Consider the following 15,619-nt stretch of genomic DNA (forward strand, 5'->3'; position numbering starts at 1 on the left):
CTACCACTTAGTGCGGGTGCCACTTGAGAAACAGTTTTCTTCAATTTTGTAAGAAATGAGCACCAAAAGGAACAATAAGAAGAGAACGCAGATATTTGATTACCAAGCAGCATTAAAATTTAAAATTTGTTGTGCTGCTAATACTCTTTTAGCTCACAGTTAAGCGGACGATCTTCCGTCTCGTGACGCTTCGGCTCTGATTCGGGTCTCGTAAGAGAGAAAGAGCGCAAGTTGATTAAGAGCGCCGCGAAACGACTTGGAAATGGAACACGATTAAGAGAGCTGTATCAAAGAGAGCGCGCGTTGTGAGCTCTTTCATTTAGAAGAGACTGATCTTGTTTATTTCCATTAGATGATTGCAGTAGGCAAACTAATGTTCCAAATAATAAGGCTGGTTTATTATTTCTTTTCATCTCCACGCTTTCGTCGCTTTGAAAAAGGGAACTCTACTCGAAGGAGAGAAACAAAGAGCGCAAAGATGAGGACATGACGCGTTTTTTTCGTTCCCACTTTTGTACTGCTTCTTCGTATATTTGTCGACTCTTCTTTGATGTCACTTTTGCTGTTTCTCAACAACTTCATTCAAATATTAGATTGTGGGGATGGCTCTTATTCACTTACAACATTTATTAAAATTACTTTTAAATATTAACTATTGAAGGCTTAAAGGCATACAAGAACAAAGACTACAGCAGGCTACTTTTCAACGAAGTTTCTCCACTCCACGCTGGAATTTATTTCTTATACGCAGTGGACTTCTCTCACTCCTTTGACGGTGGCAAAAAACAAAACAACAAAACATTCATTAATGCAAATTGGTACCTGGCTTCCCGTTCAACCTTTGACATTTGATCGAGTCAAAAGGAGGCCCTCGCGAGCACGCACGTGTTCGACTCCCTACCTGATCTCTTTTTTGTGCGCGTATGTTGCAGGTCAACTAATGACCCAGATGCACCTGATAATGAGGCAAGTAGCCCTTGTCGTTAATCCCCCCTTTCTTGGGTTATTCCCGATTTTGCCTAGCCGCAGCAAACAACTGTTAATCGACGCAGAATCATCTCATCCGCTCCTCTCCACCTAATTGCGCATTGAGTTGAGATAAAGAGCGCCACAACGAGAGCAAGTCGAGTCTCTCCAGCAGCCTCTCTCGCCAACACCAACACCAAACCACTGTAGAATACGTGTGCAGGCAAACACCAGTGCAATTATAACGGCATTTATATTTAGCTGTGAATCGTTGTTGTTGCGACGGCGTCGGTGGCGATTGGTGCAAGTGTACGTAGACACGAGGTACATAAGCAAGCCGAAACAGGTTTGCCACCCGAACGCTACGATTGGCCGAACGCACCCACACATACACTCGCAAGCAACACATTGCCCATGCATGTGAACGACCACGACTACCTGAATGAAAACGCACCACGCCGAGAGAGCGGCTCTCTTTCGCTTCGCTCTCTCGGGCTGCGCCTGCGCTGCTGGCTTCGGGTGGCACGCGTATATAAAGCGCACACAGCGACCGACTCGCTCTGACTCCGCTGACGCCCGCTTCGCTGCAAGCATCCACCCAAGCAATAGCAACAAGAAAAAACGACCGCGCTTCGTTTCGTTTCTGACAATAACTGTTCGTTCTGTGTTTTTGTGCGCGAGCAATGTGGTGGAAATAATCGAAAATCGAAAGAAACAATTTGAGAACTTTTAATTTGAAAAAGCAATCGAGAGTATATAAAGCAACAAAATGCATACCGTGGAAGACATGTTGGTGGAAAAAAACTACAGCAAGTGTCCTTTGAAGAAGCGGCCCGTGAACTACCAGTTCGAGGCGTCCGCCCAGACCCCCGTCAATGAGCCCCAGGATCTTTGCCTTAAGAAAACAGAGTCGGAGGAGCTGGAGGTGGAGGCAGACCCTGCGACGGTCTCCGCCTCGGAGGAGGTGATCAACGTGAGCGACTGCTGCGACGACGAGGGCGTAGACGTGGACCACACCGATGACGAGCACATGGACTTGGAGGAGGAGGACGACGTGACCGTGGACTGTGTGGACGTGGACACTGATCCGAACCAGACACAGGCCGCCGCCCTGGCCGCAGCCGCCGCCGTGGCCGCCGCATCTGCTGCCGCTGCAGCCGTGGTCGTGCCCACACCCACGTATCCCAAGTATGGCCTACAGCCATGGAACTTCCACATGTCCCCGTACACGGCCGAGTTCTACCGCACCATCAACCAGCCGCACCTGGCCGCCGTGGCAGCCTCCGCCGCCCAGCAGCAGATATCGCCTCTGCGAGGCGACCTCCTGGCCCCCAGCTCCCCCTCGGACTCTCTGGGCTCGCTGTCGCCACCGCCGCACCACTACCTGCACGGCCGGGCCAGCTCGGTGTCGCCCCCGATGCGTTCCGAGATCATCCACAGGCCCATCGGAGTGCGCCAGCAGCACCGGTTCCTGCCATATCCGCCGCTGCCAGCCGCCGCCTACCACCAACAGACGCCGTACCCCGCGCTGGGCTACCACCACCACGCACCCATTTCGCCGGCCTACTCGGAGAGCTCCTACTACTCCATGCGCTCCATGACGCCCGAGTCCAGCTGCTCCTCGGTGCCCGAGGACCTCTCGCTCAAGCACAAGCCGATCGGTCAGGAGGCCGCCAGCAGCATCAAGGCGGGAGCAGGCCCCTCCACGAGTGGATCCGCCAGCAGCTCCGCCTCGCCGAGCCCCGCTAAGAAGGACAAGTCGCCACCCCGCTACCAGTGCCCCGACTGCCAGAAGTCCTACTCGACCTTCTCCGGGCTCACGAAGCACCAGCAGTTCCACTGTCCCGCAGCCGAGGGCAACCAGGTGAAGAAGTCCTTCAGCTGCAAGGACTGCGACAAGACGTACGTCTCGCTGGGCGCCCTCAAGATGCACATCCGCACCCACACGCTGCCCTGCAAGTGCAACATGTGCGGCAAGGCCTTCTCGCGCCCCTGGCTGCTGCAGGGCCACATCCGCACCCACACCGGGGAGAAGCCGTTCAGCTGCCAGCACTGCCACCGCGCGTTCGCCGACCGCTCCAACCTGCGGGCCCACCTGCAGACGCACTCGGACATCAAGAAGTACTCGTGCAGCAGCTGCTCCAAGACCTTCTCGCGCATGTCCCTGCTGACGAAGCACTCCGAGGGCGGCTGTCCGGGCGGCAGCAGTCCCAGCTCCAATGCCGGCTCCACCAGCGAGCTGTCCTACGCCGGCTACGCCGAGCCCTAGGATCACCCGCGGGATCTCCTTTTGATCCACACATTGTATTCAAGCCATGTTCCACCAAAAATTAGTTCCTAGCTCGTTTAAGAGACCGGCAGCTCCAAGTTCCCAAATGAAATGAACAACCGAACTCGAACTCTTACTTAACCCAGACACTCCCAGTGCACAGTGCCACAAAAAACTATGTAGACACGCTGAATTCAATACGTTTTTATTTTGATTTGGTTATTTTTGATTATTTTCTAGTCAGCATTTTCTTTGCAAGAGAAAATTAAAACGGAAGTTCATTTGATTTTACTTTTAAATTTCGTCTCCGCATTGAATTTCATTACTATTTCATACACAAACTCCTAAGCCGAACTTTGTAAAGTATTCTTCAGATATCCTGTATATGTACACGTACCACGTAAGGTGTATTACGCCCCAGCGTCTAACTGTAGATCCTAAGCTGAAGACCCAGACAATCTTATGTAACTTTAGATGTACGATATCCCAGTTGAACGAAGACATACCCTATACTGATGTATGTATGCTTCTATCCCTATATACAATACCATAGTACGAGTATTTTTAGCCTAGCTGTAGATCGTAAACTATTTTTGATATGACCGACCACAACTTTTACGTATACATTGAAAATGTTCTACTTTACGCGTAGTTTAAGTGAAGATACAAAAGCTAATGGAATATTTTGATACGGAAATGTTTTATATTTTTAAGTAATTTATTACATCAGACGATCTATGAAAGAATGAAATACATTTTATTTACGTACGCAAGTACCCAAAACTATTACTATTATTATTATTGGTTGGAAAGGGCTCCTCCTTCAATTTTTCCATTTCAGCAGAAAGATCTAGAATTGAGTTCGAGAGAATTCTTGATGACAGATGAGTAATCGTCAGCGTAGGGATTCACAGGAAGGAACCACAAAATATTACTCTGTTTAAATATACATTTATATAGATTTTTTAGGTCTAGGGAACTCAGAATTTATTTATTATTGTTAGAATTTATAATTAGGGTTTTAATAGTTTTCCATGCCAATATTTTAGTTGATTTTCCAGCCAGATTTACCAGTATTTGTGGTTCTTATTATACCTGCTATTATTGTTGGATTATGGAAGGATTGAAATACCCAAATTATATCCATGCAAAGGTCTGAATCTTCAATATTTATGAATGTAATATATTTGAGAAATTGTTTATCATTCTTAGCAGAATTCCATTATTATGTATCACATTTCTTCAAGATTAAGTACTTCCAATTGGACAGCATAATTTGAAAGACTTATTCGAACTATTCCCAACTCTAATCCGTTCCGTTTTCCGAATGCAAGCTCAACGAAATCTGAAATAGTCGTGAATGGACGGGTGGACGGACGGCACAGCACTTGGGAGCTCTTCCCTTTTTTGGGTCATGCTCTTCTTTTCGGGGCGAATAAACAAATCGAAACAAATCGAAGCGAGTCGAACGAGAATTGGGGGACCGCCGGAGAGCCGACCAGCCAATCGCGACATTTATGGCCTGCCCAGAAAAACAAACATACTCGAAAAAAGCTTTTATATGCTGTGCTGATCATAAATAATATTTAAATTTCCGCACACGTACAATGTGATCGGGTGGGGCAGGGGTCCGGCAGGGTGGGGTGGGGGGTTTACAAAATGGCAGTCACTAAATCAAAATCGAAACTTCAAGCCTGAGTAGATCCGCGCCTCGCCGAAGTCTTATTAGACATGAGGCAGATTTTAATGAAGGAGAGAAGAAATAGAGGCCTAGTCGGAGACTAGGCGAGATCTCCAAGTGTGATCGATGCATCCATGCGGAAAAGAGGAGGAGGAGGCGGGGGCGGCGGAGGAGGAGACGCCATCATCGAAAGGTAACGTTTGGGTGACAGAGCATATGAAATTATGGGTGCGTCCTCCCAAGCCGAAGTCGAACGTAACGAAACTCATTATCGAGATCAATCGATCGCCAGGCGGGGTCTAGACTCCCAAAGTCCCAGAGTCCCAGCCAGCGCTCGAACATGTGTGTGGGGATCCGGCCGAGCAGCGAGCAGCGATCAGCGATCGACGACCACGACAATTGTTGCCAAATTAGATCATCAGGCAGCCAGCCAGCCAGTCAGCCAGCCAGCCACGGAGCGGCAGCAACAAGTTTCAGTCAAGTTTCACGTGTGCACAGATCTGTAGAGCGATCCCCACCAGCCCAAGCCCCGAACCAGCGAACCAGCGAAAATTAATATGCACGCATTTCGTGGCTCGACTGCCTCCAACTCCAACTCCATCTCCATACCAGTCTCCTCCTTCGGTCTCGGGTTACCAGCCCTGGCTGCAGATCACCAGTCTCGAGACTCCCAAAACCTGAGCCCCGGCTGGCTGGTTGATCGCAGCCCCCAAAACGATCAACGTTCGTGCCTGCTTTCTTGCTAAACAATTTGCAAACGATTTCTAATAAGCGTCTTAAATTGTAACAAAATAGACTCGCATTTAGGGTCTTTTGTGTGCCTTTGCCTTTGCCTTAGCCTGACTTGGGTTCCAGCTCCGGCTCCAACTCCAGCGATAACAAAGATCGAGGGAATAAAAAATAGGAAAAAAGAAATAAAAAATAGCCGAAAACATGGACAACAGAAAAACGGGAGGGTAACTGCCTGGCTTGACCCTCTCCCTACCCAAAAACGAATAAAAACCGTTTGAGTTTTTATTTCTGATTATTTTATTTTATTTGTGCCAAATTTCGCGCTTGATCGGTGCATTTTTTGTAACCGTTTTATGGCGAGGATTGAGTCCCTCTGAGGTAACTCATAGATGGCTACGATGAAGATCTTTTGGGTAAGGCCACAGCCAATTTGACTGATTTTGGGGTCTCAACTTTGTGGCGACTTACTTGTGTCAAGAAAATGATCTAGCAGGAAAGGGACGATATCTTTGAGAGTCAATGAACTTTACTTCGAGGATCAACGATCGGGAAGCAAGGGACTCCTGCTATGAATCGATTTGTTCCTTATTGTAAATTGAAACTCAAGTATTTTTACGTCTTATGAGGACTAAAGATCCTCCCGAACTCCCTCCTATAGCTGGTATACCTCTCTCCAGCCCCAACTCCAACTGCTCCAAGTTCCATTTCAATTCGTTAACAATCAACAAATATCACTTTCATGACGTTTTTCGCAACTGCAGCTGTCTGTCTGGTCTTCCACCTCGAGGTTCCCTAGGTTCACTCTCCCCTCCAGTGCTCCCCCCTTCGCTGGCCAGGCTGCCACTGATAAAACCTGACGATTTTGTCCAGAAACGCTGCACCATAATAAAGCAGCTAAAAGTCAAACGACAACGCAAAATGGTAAACAGATCGAAGCTTTATGAATATGCAGAGATAAAAAGCAGTTGGGAGACCCCCTCTTACCCACCCGCCCACCTCTCCGTCACCGTCACCCCTCACCCTTTTGACAAAGAAAAAAGTTTTTTTTTGAATTTCAAATTTTTTAACGAGCCAAAATGAAAAACTTTCCAAACAAAAGGCAAACAGCGCACACACACACCGCACAGAAGGCAGGCTCCCCGAAAAACCGATTGATCCAGAGCAGAAGCGAACTGAGAGGGGGCTACGGGAGCCACTCAGGGAGCTGCGGGTGTGGAGAGGAGAGGAGAGGAGAGAGGTGCTAGCGGAAAGCGCAAACTGAAATGAAATTTAGCGTAAAAATGGAGATCTTTTGTCCGCGATAAACGTGAGCATTTTGTTTGTCACGACGAAGTGTGCTTTTTTGCGCGACCGTCTGACGCGGACTTGGATTCGGATTCGGCTTCGGCTTCGGAATACGAGTCCCATTCAAAGGCAGGGTGGTTCCATTGGTATCCCTAAAGCAAAAATATCAAATCTACATACCTCAGAAGTAATTAAAAATACTTCAATTGATCAGAATATTTTGAATATGTTTACATTTTGTATGGGACAAAATTAAACTTTGAAATTCTATTACAAAAGAACCATGTCCGACCACTGAATAATTTCTGCACGTAAACTCTTGATAAATCGAGGTCCATTATCGGTTTTTTTAAGCATACATATATCGAACAGTGTTTTATATATCAGATGATTTGCTGTATAGATTTCCCATAAGCGAACCGGCTTATTGGTCTGAATGGTCGTTTCCAGGTTTTTAAGATTTTGTTATTGTGTAAAAATAACCAATGACAGTCACAATTGATCCCTGAAGCCAGCATGATACGGTTGGGTGGATATGCTGCTGTTGGAACTGTCGTAGAACACAAAAAACTCGTTTAATACGGGGGAATGTGCGATAAAAAAAAAAATAATATAAGTAGCTTTAATTCAGTTGATTAAATTCAGACATTTGAAAATATTCTTTGGATAAGCGATCATTAAAGACTGTATTCCTTAAATTCCTACAATATCTCCTATGGGGAAAATTCAAATACAACGAACAAAATATTGAGATGTGATCAAGTCTTTAGAACGCATATTATTTTTTAGATTCTATAGTTTTCCTTCTTAAAATTTGAATATAAACAAATGTACACATGATCCCAAAAATGCATGGTACATTTTCTTTGAATCATTGGTACTCCAAAACTTTTATGCCATATAATTTCCAAAATTTTCCAGCAAAAAACCTTGAGCAATAATGTCATACGGCGAATCTCATTGTTCCAGAGATAACACAGAAGGCACGAAATGCAAAAAAATGAGGCAACCGTACTTGCTCTCTCGCTCTCTCTCTCTGTGTCTGTCTCTCTTTTCGTGCTGTGTCCTGCATTTCGTTGACCATTTCTGCTAATTTGTGTGAGTGAACAACAGCAATCAGCTACAACTGCAACTACAACTACAACTACAACAAAAACCATACACTTGCGGACGGTATTAGGGCTGTCCGTTTGTTTCTAAACTAGTCTGAGGTTTAACTTTTCCACTAAGGTCTTTCGTATCCCATCAGAATACAACTCCTAAACGATTGGAATGAAAATTCTGCTCTGGGTTTACTTCTTACTTTTATATTCGAAACCACGTGCATCTCTAACTGATCGTCGAACGGCAAGGGTGTACAGTTTTCGACGCAGATGCTGTTAGCTTTCACGCATTGCTTGTTGCTTGTTGTTTTTTTCGTCGCCACACTCTCGTGGACCGAGCGAGACAGAGCGAGAGAAGCGACGCCGATTGAGTGTGCCAGTGGCCAGTGTGTGTGTGAGTGTCTGCGACTGTGTGTTTGTGAGTGCGTGAGTGGAAAGACAACGATACCATCTTCAGGCCTAGTGAGAGAGAGCGAGCGAGGCAACCAACCTGCTGCCGCCCCGCTACTCTACTCCAGGTTCAAAGTTGTTGTTGCTGCTGTTTGGCCAATTAGTTAGTGGCTCGGTCGCTGCGTAGCGTGCTCCCTGCGAGCGGCGGGGGGAGGGGGCCGGAAGGTGCTGTACTGTACTTACTCGTAGACAAAGCTCAGCTACAATTGTGGCAGCAGGCATAACAGCAGTTAACGCGCTTTATTGTCTGTTTGCAAGTGGCCAACCATCTCTTTCTCTCCCTCTCCCTCTCTCTCTTTCTCGCTATCTATTTGTCTGTGTGTTGCCTGTGTGTGCGTGAGTTGTTTTATGGGTACAGTGGGCACCACCAACCATCATGGCGTTGATCATTAGCGTAGATGGTGTTATTATTTGCACGTTTTGTGTGAAATGCACTTTGTCCGCTGCCATTGCCATTGCCATTGCGGCTCCGGGTCCGGGTCGGCCCACTCCTCCATTGCCGCCCCCACTCCCCGCTAAAGTTGGCCTAAACCGAGTGCGTTTACTCGATCGACATGAAAAGATTGGGCCCGGGGCTACTAGTGGGCTTTGTTCCCGGCTTAGAATAAATGAATCTTCGTTAAATTTTTGCAGCTGGCAATTAAAACGAAACCGAGGCACACCAAATTGTTTTTTATTTTCGGCGAGATGTGGCAGAAGATCTATTTCCTTTGTACATACATATGTATGTATGTATGTATGTGCAGACAATTATTATTACACGTTTGACCCATTTTTGAATAAACTCCCCTTAGGGAGATACTAGTGTAAAACGAGGGTACACGTGACGGCCACGACTGTACATTTACACCCGATACTCAGCCAGAGGGCGCAATCAATTAATTTCATTAAATTAGATACATACATATGTACATAATTTCCTCATGCCCTGCACATACACCGTGCTCTCTCACCAGTCTCTCCATCTCTCTTCCACTCCCTCACTTTTTTGATCGCTCTTTGCATCAGCAGAGAAAGAAGACAAGGAGCAAGATGAAATTATTCAAGGTTATCCGCTTCCGCAACGTGTTCTTCTTTCGGTTCTTGTTTTGCTCAGTACAACTGTAAACTTTGTTCTCTCTCTCTTATCAAACATGGCGTAAAAGCGCTCTTAATTGTTCTGAGCGTAGAATAAGACCCGAAGAGAAAGATAACGGACCACCTCGTAGAAACAAGCATAAGAAAAAGTGGCAGAAAAGAGCTTGGCTGGGAGAGCAATTATGAAGAGAAGCAAGAGATCATCGAATAAACGAATTTGCACCGCTCTCAAATTTTTTTCCCCCACTCAAAGCGTCCCTTGGTAAGTTTGCTCCGCGTTTCAGCCCGTGAAAATCCGGAAAATGGTGAAAAATCCAAAGAGTAATAGGCCGCGAAGGTGTGTAAAACCAAGTTTAGCGTAGTAAAATGTGTTTTAGTGCAAAAAAATCTGTTTGATTAGGGGCAGGTTAGTAGAAACAGGCAAAATGGACACAAAAATGCAGCTCGGCGAAGGAAAAGTGCGGCCATGTGGTATATTTTTATATGTGTTTCATTTACATGCTTATCTACACATATTATTTTTGCATAAATTCATTTTTTTTCGTGTGCATAAATCTAAAATTTGTTATTGTTGCGTTTTTTTGCGTCTCTTTTTCTCGTTAGATCACATGTGTATGCTCCAGCAATGTATGCGTGTGTGTGCGGGCTTGAAAACTTGACGAAAATTCGTCGAGTTTTGTCCCTTTACCACTCCATAGCGGAAGAAGAGAATCAAAAAGGAATGAGTGCTGTCGTTCCAAGTCAAGTTCCTAAAAGGGTAAGGCATTTGCTGACCTGCTAATCTGACTCTGAACTTCCGCCGTTTAGTGCCTCACCTTAAATTAATAAATTCTAATGCCAACAATTTTTGCTCTTATAGGAAATCATTTTATGCGTTTTTGCGTCTTCCTTCATCAGAATCGTCAGAATTAAGATTAAGGGTAAGTGAGATCGCGATAAATGATGTTGTTTACTGTTAATTTTTTATGTTTTTCTTTGTACAATTTTCTTCCCCACCAAAAATGTAATAATTTTCTTGTATCCGTATTTCGATCCACCTCTTAGTCCTGTGGGACTTTTACCCCACATGCCCCACCTGGTGGCGCACACCGTCTCCTGGCAATTGACCCTCGCTGTCAGTGTCTCATCACGTAAAAAAACTCCCTGCTCCCACACTTACATCCATCCCATCCCCATTCATCCCCAGTCCTCCTGAAGGTGCACTGAACCCATATTATCCGCAGAGAGGAATGGCATTCATATGTTCGAGATCCCATTGCTCTACTTCCTCGGCTCGCAGCCAGATCGGATCAAATTACCAAAAAAAAAAAAAAATATAAAACACAACAAAAAAGAATAGAAAACGAAGAAGAATCAGAATCGGAATCCAAGCAGGAAAAAGAACCTGTTCCCTCCTCCCTGTTCCCCCAACCCCCGAGGCTCTGGACGTGCCCGTGCCCGTGCATAAAGATGAGAGGATTCGGGATCGAGATTATTAAGTGAGTGGGAATGCTGGGAATGAATGCTGACAAGTGGGCATCATCGGGAGAATCGAGCCCTCATCTCCTTGGGGTCATGGGAAATTCTGGGCTCGAGTCGAATCGGATGTGGAAACCGTTCGCCGGGGACAGCAGGATATGAAATCTCTGCCCTGTCATGTTTGCTTATAATTTATGTTAATTTTCATTTCCATTTTCATTTCCATTTCAACAAATATAACAGGATCTTTTGTGTTGATTAATAGAACACACCTGGACCGAGGATGGGGCGCGAGCAGGGGCAGTGGCAGCGAGGGGGAGAGAATTGTGTGTGAATTTCCCCAGAACCATACAGCCTCCCACCTCTTGACACATTCTGATCGTTTTTCTGGCCACTTCTGGCCACTTAAAATATGTCCAAATTGATGCCCTGGGGCATTGCCGGAGGCTCCAGAGCTGCGCTACCAAAAATGGTCTCATTTTGCGTATGTTAAATTCAAATTGTTATGATCCGTAAATGTCAAAGAGATAGAGCGAATGGGAATGGGACTGGGACTGGGATTTGCTGGAATACTCATATATACATATAAGTCTTGTGGCTTTTGCAATTCAAATGCTTTCCTATGATTCATGACTCCACACAGACACACACACACACACACTTGTGGTAGCTGGCAGTACATTTGTGGTCTTCAAGGTCCATTGGTCTAAGTGCCTTCAAAAACCACAAGACCCAGAGCCACGGCCTCCTCCACCCACCTTCACAGCACAGCACAGCAGAGCACAGCCCCAACTCCAGGCCCAGTTGAAGCCTCGCCGTCGTCTTCCAATCGTTGTAGATCAGCCCTGGGCTAGAGGCAACCCGGGTTTCTCTTTGGCGGCGGCTCGTTGAACTTTCTTCGAATCGAAATCAAATGAAATGAAATGCTCCTTAAGCTTAATTGTCTCAGCTTTTTGTCTTCTCTTCAATTTTTTACTCATTTACCATCGGAGGCCAGGCCGGGGTTGTGCTGCTTTTGCCCCACAGTTATTCAAATGCTATGAAAATATGTGCGGTATGTACAGGCCAGGGCACAGTGGGCCGATGGGCAGTGATGGGGAAATACGAGTGAGACTTTTGAGTCCAAGACAGGAACCTAGTGGAATCCCCCCTACTATTTGTAGACATTTTTCTGTTCCTCTGGCACTAGCCAACTTTGAGGGACCTAAACCCACTGTGCCCTCCCATATCTATCCACATTGACAGATTTTATTTGAGTCCAGAACAATAAACAAAACCCGGGGGAAGAGATTTCAAACAATTCATACTCGTATATACTCGTAGTTCTCCAAAAGCTGTGCTCGAAATTTGTTTTCGATTGTTTATGCATTTCTTAGGTCCCCTCCTCCGCCCCCTCCACGAGGCAGCGAAAGAACTGTGAAGTCCGTAGCCAAAGCCAAAGCCACTTCCACTCCATCAGCATGAAAAGTGAGCTCGAGCCAAATTCAAGAGATATTCCGCTGAGTGGGGCACAGTGGCACATCCACAACGAAAACAGAAACTGATTTCGAAAGATGCAGCAGCCGCCGGTCGCCAGCCGCCAGCCGCCGAGTGTGATGGCTCGATGGCTGGGAGATGGCTTTGGCTTTGGCGTTGGCTTTGGCCTGGCTATCTCTTTGGAGGAGAGCAGCACCCCCGCTAGGCCGACAGCTGCTGCTGCGGGTTTCGAAAGCTCGAGGAGCAGTGCAGGCGCAGAGGAGGCCGCTTGGGAGGCAGCGGCCATAATTTCCATGCCAGTTGTCATAATCAAAAGCGTTATCTGGTAGCTAACAGCCGCATAAATTTCAAGTGGTTTGGGGCCTCTTCTCCGCCACCAAGTGGACCGGCTCCAAGTGGATTTGCGGTTGGCTTTGGCCATATCAACACGTACCCGTACACGTACAACACGTATGCAGGTAATTACAAATGTGGCCCGGTATTGGTATTGGTATTGGTATTGGTATTGGTATTGGCTTCCCCACAATAATGATAATAAAGAAATTATAACAATAACAAACTAATAGTGAAATGGGCAGAGGCAGGGGCAGTGGCTGAGGCAGTGGAAAGGGTGAAAAGTGGGGAGACTTTCGCCTATCCGATTACTTGGAGGAGCCCAGAAAGAGGCATCGCTAATGGGGTTTTGATATCGGGTTACCTGGGAGGAAGCCTAGACATTGCATGGCCCTTTTTATCATCGAACATTTATGAAGATTTCCTGAAGAGTATCTTTTAGAGCATCCTTAGAGAGAGCTTCCAACCTGGAAAGACAGAATACAGACAGTTTCAGGTATTTACTTCAATAATACCCCATTTCTGGGATAGTCCAATAGATCATAATGATAAATAAAACCCATGGAACCCATGAAAAGTTGGCTTCCAAAGAAGCAACGATCCCGATCTTTGAGGAAATCATAGCTTATACATCCAAATAACTAAAGTTGGGTCTAGTTCCTCGATCTATCCAATTGGTATATAGTTTCTCTTGGGTTTCGTTGCGGTGGCAATCCATTCTCTCTCGAATGGTCCAAACGATTTCCCTGAAAATCGAGGCGAGGGCACGCGTGATTCGGTTTTCACTCTTTTGAGCATTTAAGGAAATGGAAATGTCTGCAAAATGTCCATTTTGGTATTTTTTCACAGCGCTATTTCCTTAAAAGATTCGCCAACGGCGCGGCGAATGGAGAATTGTAAGTGAAAAGTTCAAAGGTCGGACAAACGAATAAAAGAGCGAGAAGCGAGAAGGAAATGACGAAAACAAATAAAGGTAAAAGTATCGAGAAGAAAGAAAGAATTGGCCAACGATTTTTTATGCAAATCATAAATCCAGCCATGATGGAGACACACCAGAAAGTGGGACCCAGCTCCAGCCCCATCCCCATCCCTAGCTCCAGCTCCAACTCCAAGCAAAGGAAATGCTACACAAATTGATTGGGATGGAATGACGGAGCATTTGACTGATTGACTGATGGACTGACTGACTGAGGCTGAATTTTGCACACTTTCCCAGTCGAGAAGTCCAGAAATAATTAACAATTCGTAGAGAGCTAATGCCAACACGGTTTAATTTCATTTTGCACAATATAAAGCTTCGGGTGGCGGTGCCTATTGCCTATTGCCAATTGCCTATTGCCCGATGATCTCCTCTTCCCAGTTGTTCAGCTTTGTACTCTTTGTACTTGAGACCTGTTTTCGCGGCTGACCTGGCCCAGAGCCACAGCCACAGCCAGCAAGTGGGCTTCAATAGAAATTAGCAAATGTGTCGCATCATTAGCTACAAACTCAGAGTCGGAGACGGAGTCACAGTCGTTTCTGCAGCGTTTTGTGTCTCTGATGAAGACCCTCAAGTGTATCCCTCCTAGGCACCTCTTTCTCTGCCTCTTTCCCTGTCTTTTGCTCTTTCTCCAAGCGAATACGAAGCGGAGTATGTTGCGGTTTGTGGCGCCGGATTAGCTTGAGGATGCGGGCTCGATTTTGTCTGGGGTTCGAAAATTTCACCTGAGATCTGCTGACGATCGACGATCGACGGCGGTTATGTAACCCGCTTTTGGGTTGGGTAGGTGTTAGCCTGCTGATGGCTCTGTGATTTATTGAGCCATGACAGTGGGTTAAAAAGCTTGATTTTCGGGGCTAAGTGTGTTTGCTTTGCGGATGAAAGTGGGTGAAACGGTGTTGAAAGTGGTATCTCTTAGATTTCAATTATATTTTGCCAATCGTTGGCCAATAGACCCAACCACAGACTCCTTTCTGCACGTCCACCCACCCACAAGCATCCAAGCATCCAAACATCCATCTCCAGTCGCATAAATCCCGCCCCTCTTCGGGCTCTGTGAGCCATTTGATCAAATATATTTTCACACTTGCCACATATATCAAGGTACGAAATTTGCACTACAAATGATTTCAACACCGAGCGGCCGCCGGACAATGCTGAGTTATGGGAAGCACCGCAACGAGCGCAATGTTCTACAAATTTTCTAAGACCCCCAGAAGGAATCAGAACAGCGGCGGTGGCAGGGGCAGGGGCGGGGGCAGGGGCACGGAAATCTTCAAAAACTTGAAGCATAAATCTCTTGACGCCTTTCTTTCGGCTAGGGGGCGGGTCAGGGTGGGCAGTTGTTGGCAGTAAAAACAAAATGCTGCATAATTTTGTGGCAGGCCGTTGCCGGTGCCGCTCCGATCCAGAGCCAGGCCAGCCTTCCCTCTCAAATGGATTACAATAATAATTTTTCATATGCAGATTTGCGCCGTACAGAACAGTACTAGAGGAACAAGTTGCCAGCCAGAGCCATGAATAATATTTCATCAGAGGTAGAGGCAGCGGCAGAGGAAGATCCTGTCTGGCCTACGCCTGGCCCAAAAGGGTAGTGCCGTCGAGTGGGCATCGTTTTGCCCGATGCACTTGAAGGCAACTCAGCGACGCCAATGCCAATGCCAATATGTTGCCACAAATTTGCATTCCCCAGCAGTTCAGCAGCCCAGCAGCCGCCTCCGCCTCCATCTGCTCCTCCCACTCCGCCATATCATGGGCGAACGTTATCAACGAGTCGAAAGAATTATTATGCTCTCCGCTAAATATAATAA

General features: G+C 46.4%; 1 protein-coding gene and 1 long non-coding RNA gene across 2 annotated transcripts; both read left to right on the plus strand.

Annotated features, from left to right (window-relative positions):
- Positions 1–1,498: 1,498 nt before the first annotated feature.
- On the plus strand, positions 1,499–4,021 carry esg (escargot). The gene has a single exon (XM_001355984.4). The coding sequence runs from the start codon at positions 1,736–1,738 to the stop codon at positions 3,233–3,235; it is 1,500 nt and encodes a 499-aa protein (XP_001356020.2). The 5' UTR covers positions 1,499–1,735; the 3' UTR covers positions 3,236–4,021.
- Positions 4,022–10,171: 6,150 nt separating this feature from the next.
- Positions 10,172–10,492, plus strand: LOC26532840 (uncharacterized). Its single transcript, XR_004469548.1, has 2 exons — positions 10,172–10,319; positions 10,422–10,492. It is a non-coding gene; the product is annotated as an uncharacterized lncRNA (long non-coding RNA).
- Positions 10,493–15,619: the final 5,127 nt, after the last annotated feature.

The sequence above is a fragment of the Drosophila pseudoobscura genome, chromosome 4 (assembly GCF_009870125.1).
Source record: "Drosophila pseudoobscura strain MV-25-SWS-2005 chromosome 4, UCI_Dpse_MV25, whole genome shotgun sequence".
In the NCBI taxonomy this organism is placed as follows: Eukaryota; Metazoa; Arthropoda; class Insecta; order Diptera; family Drosophilidae; genus Drosophila; species Drosophila pseudoobscura.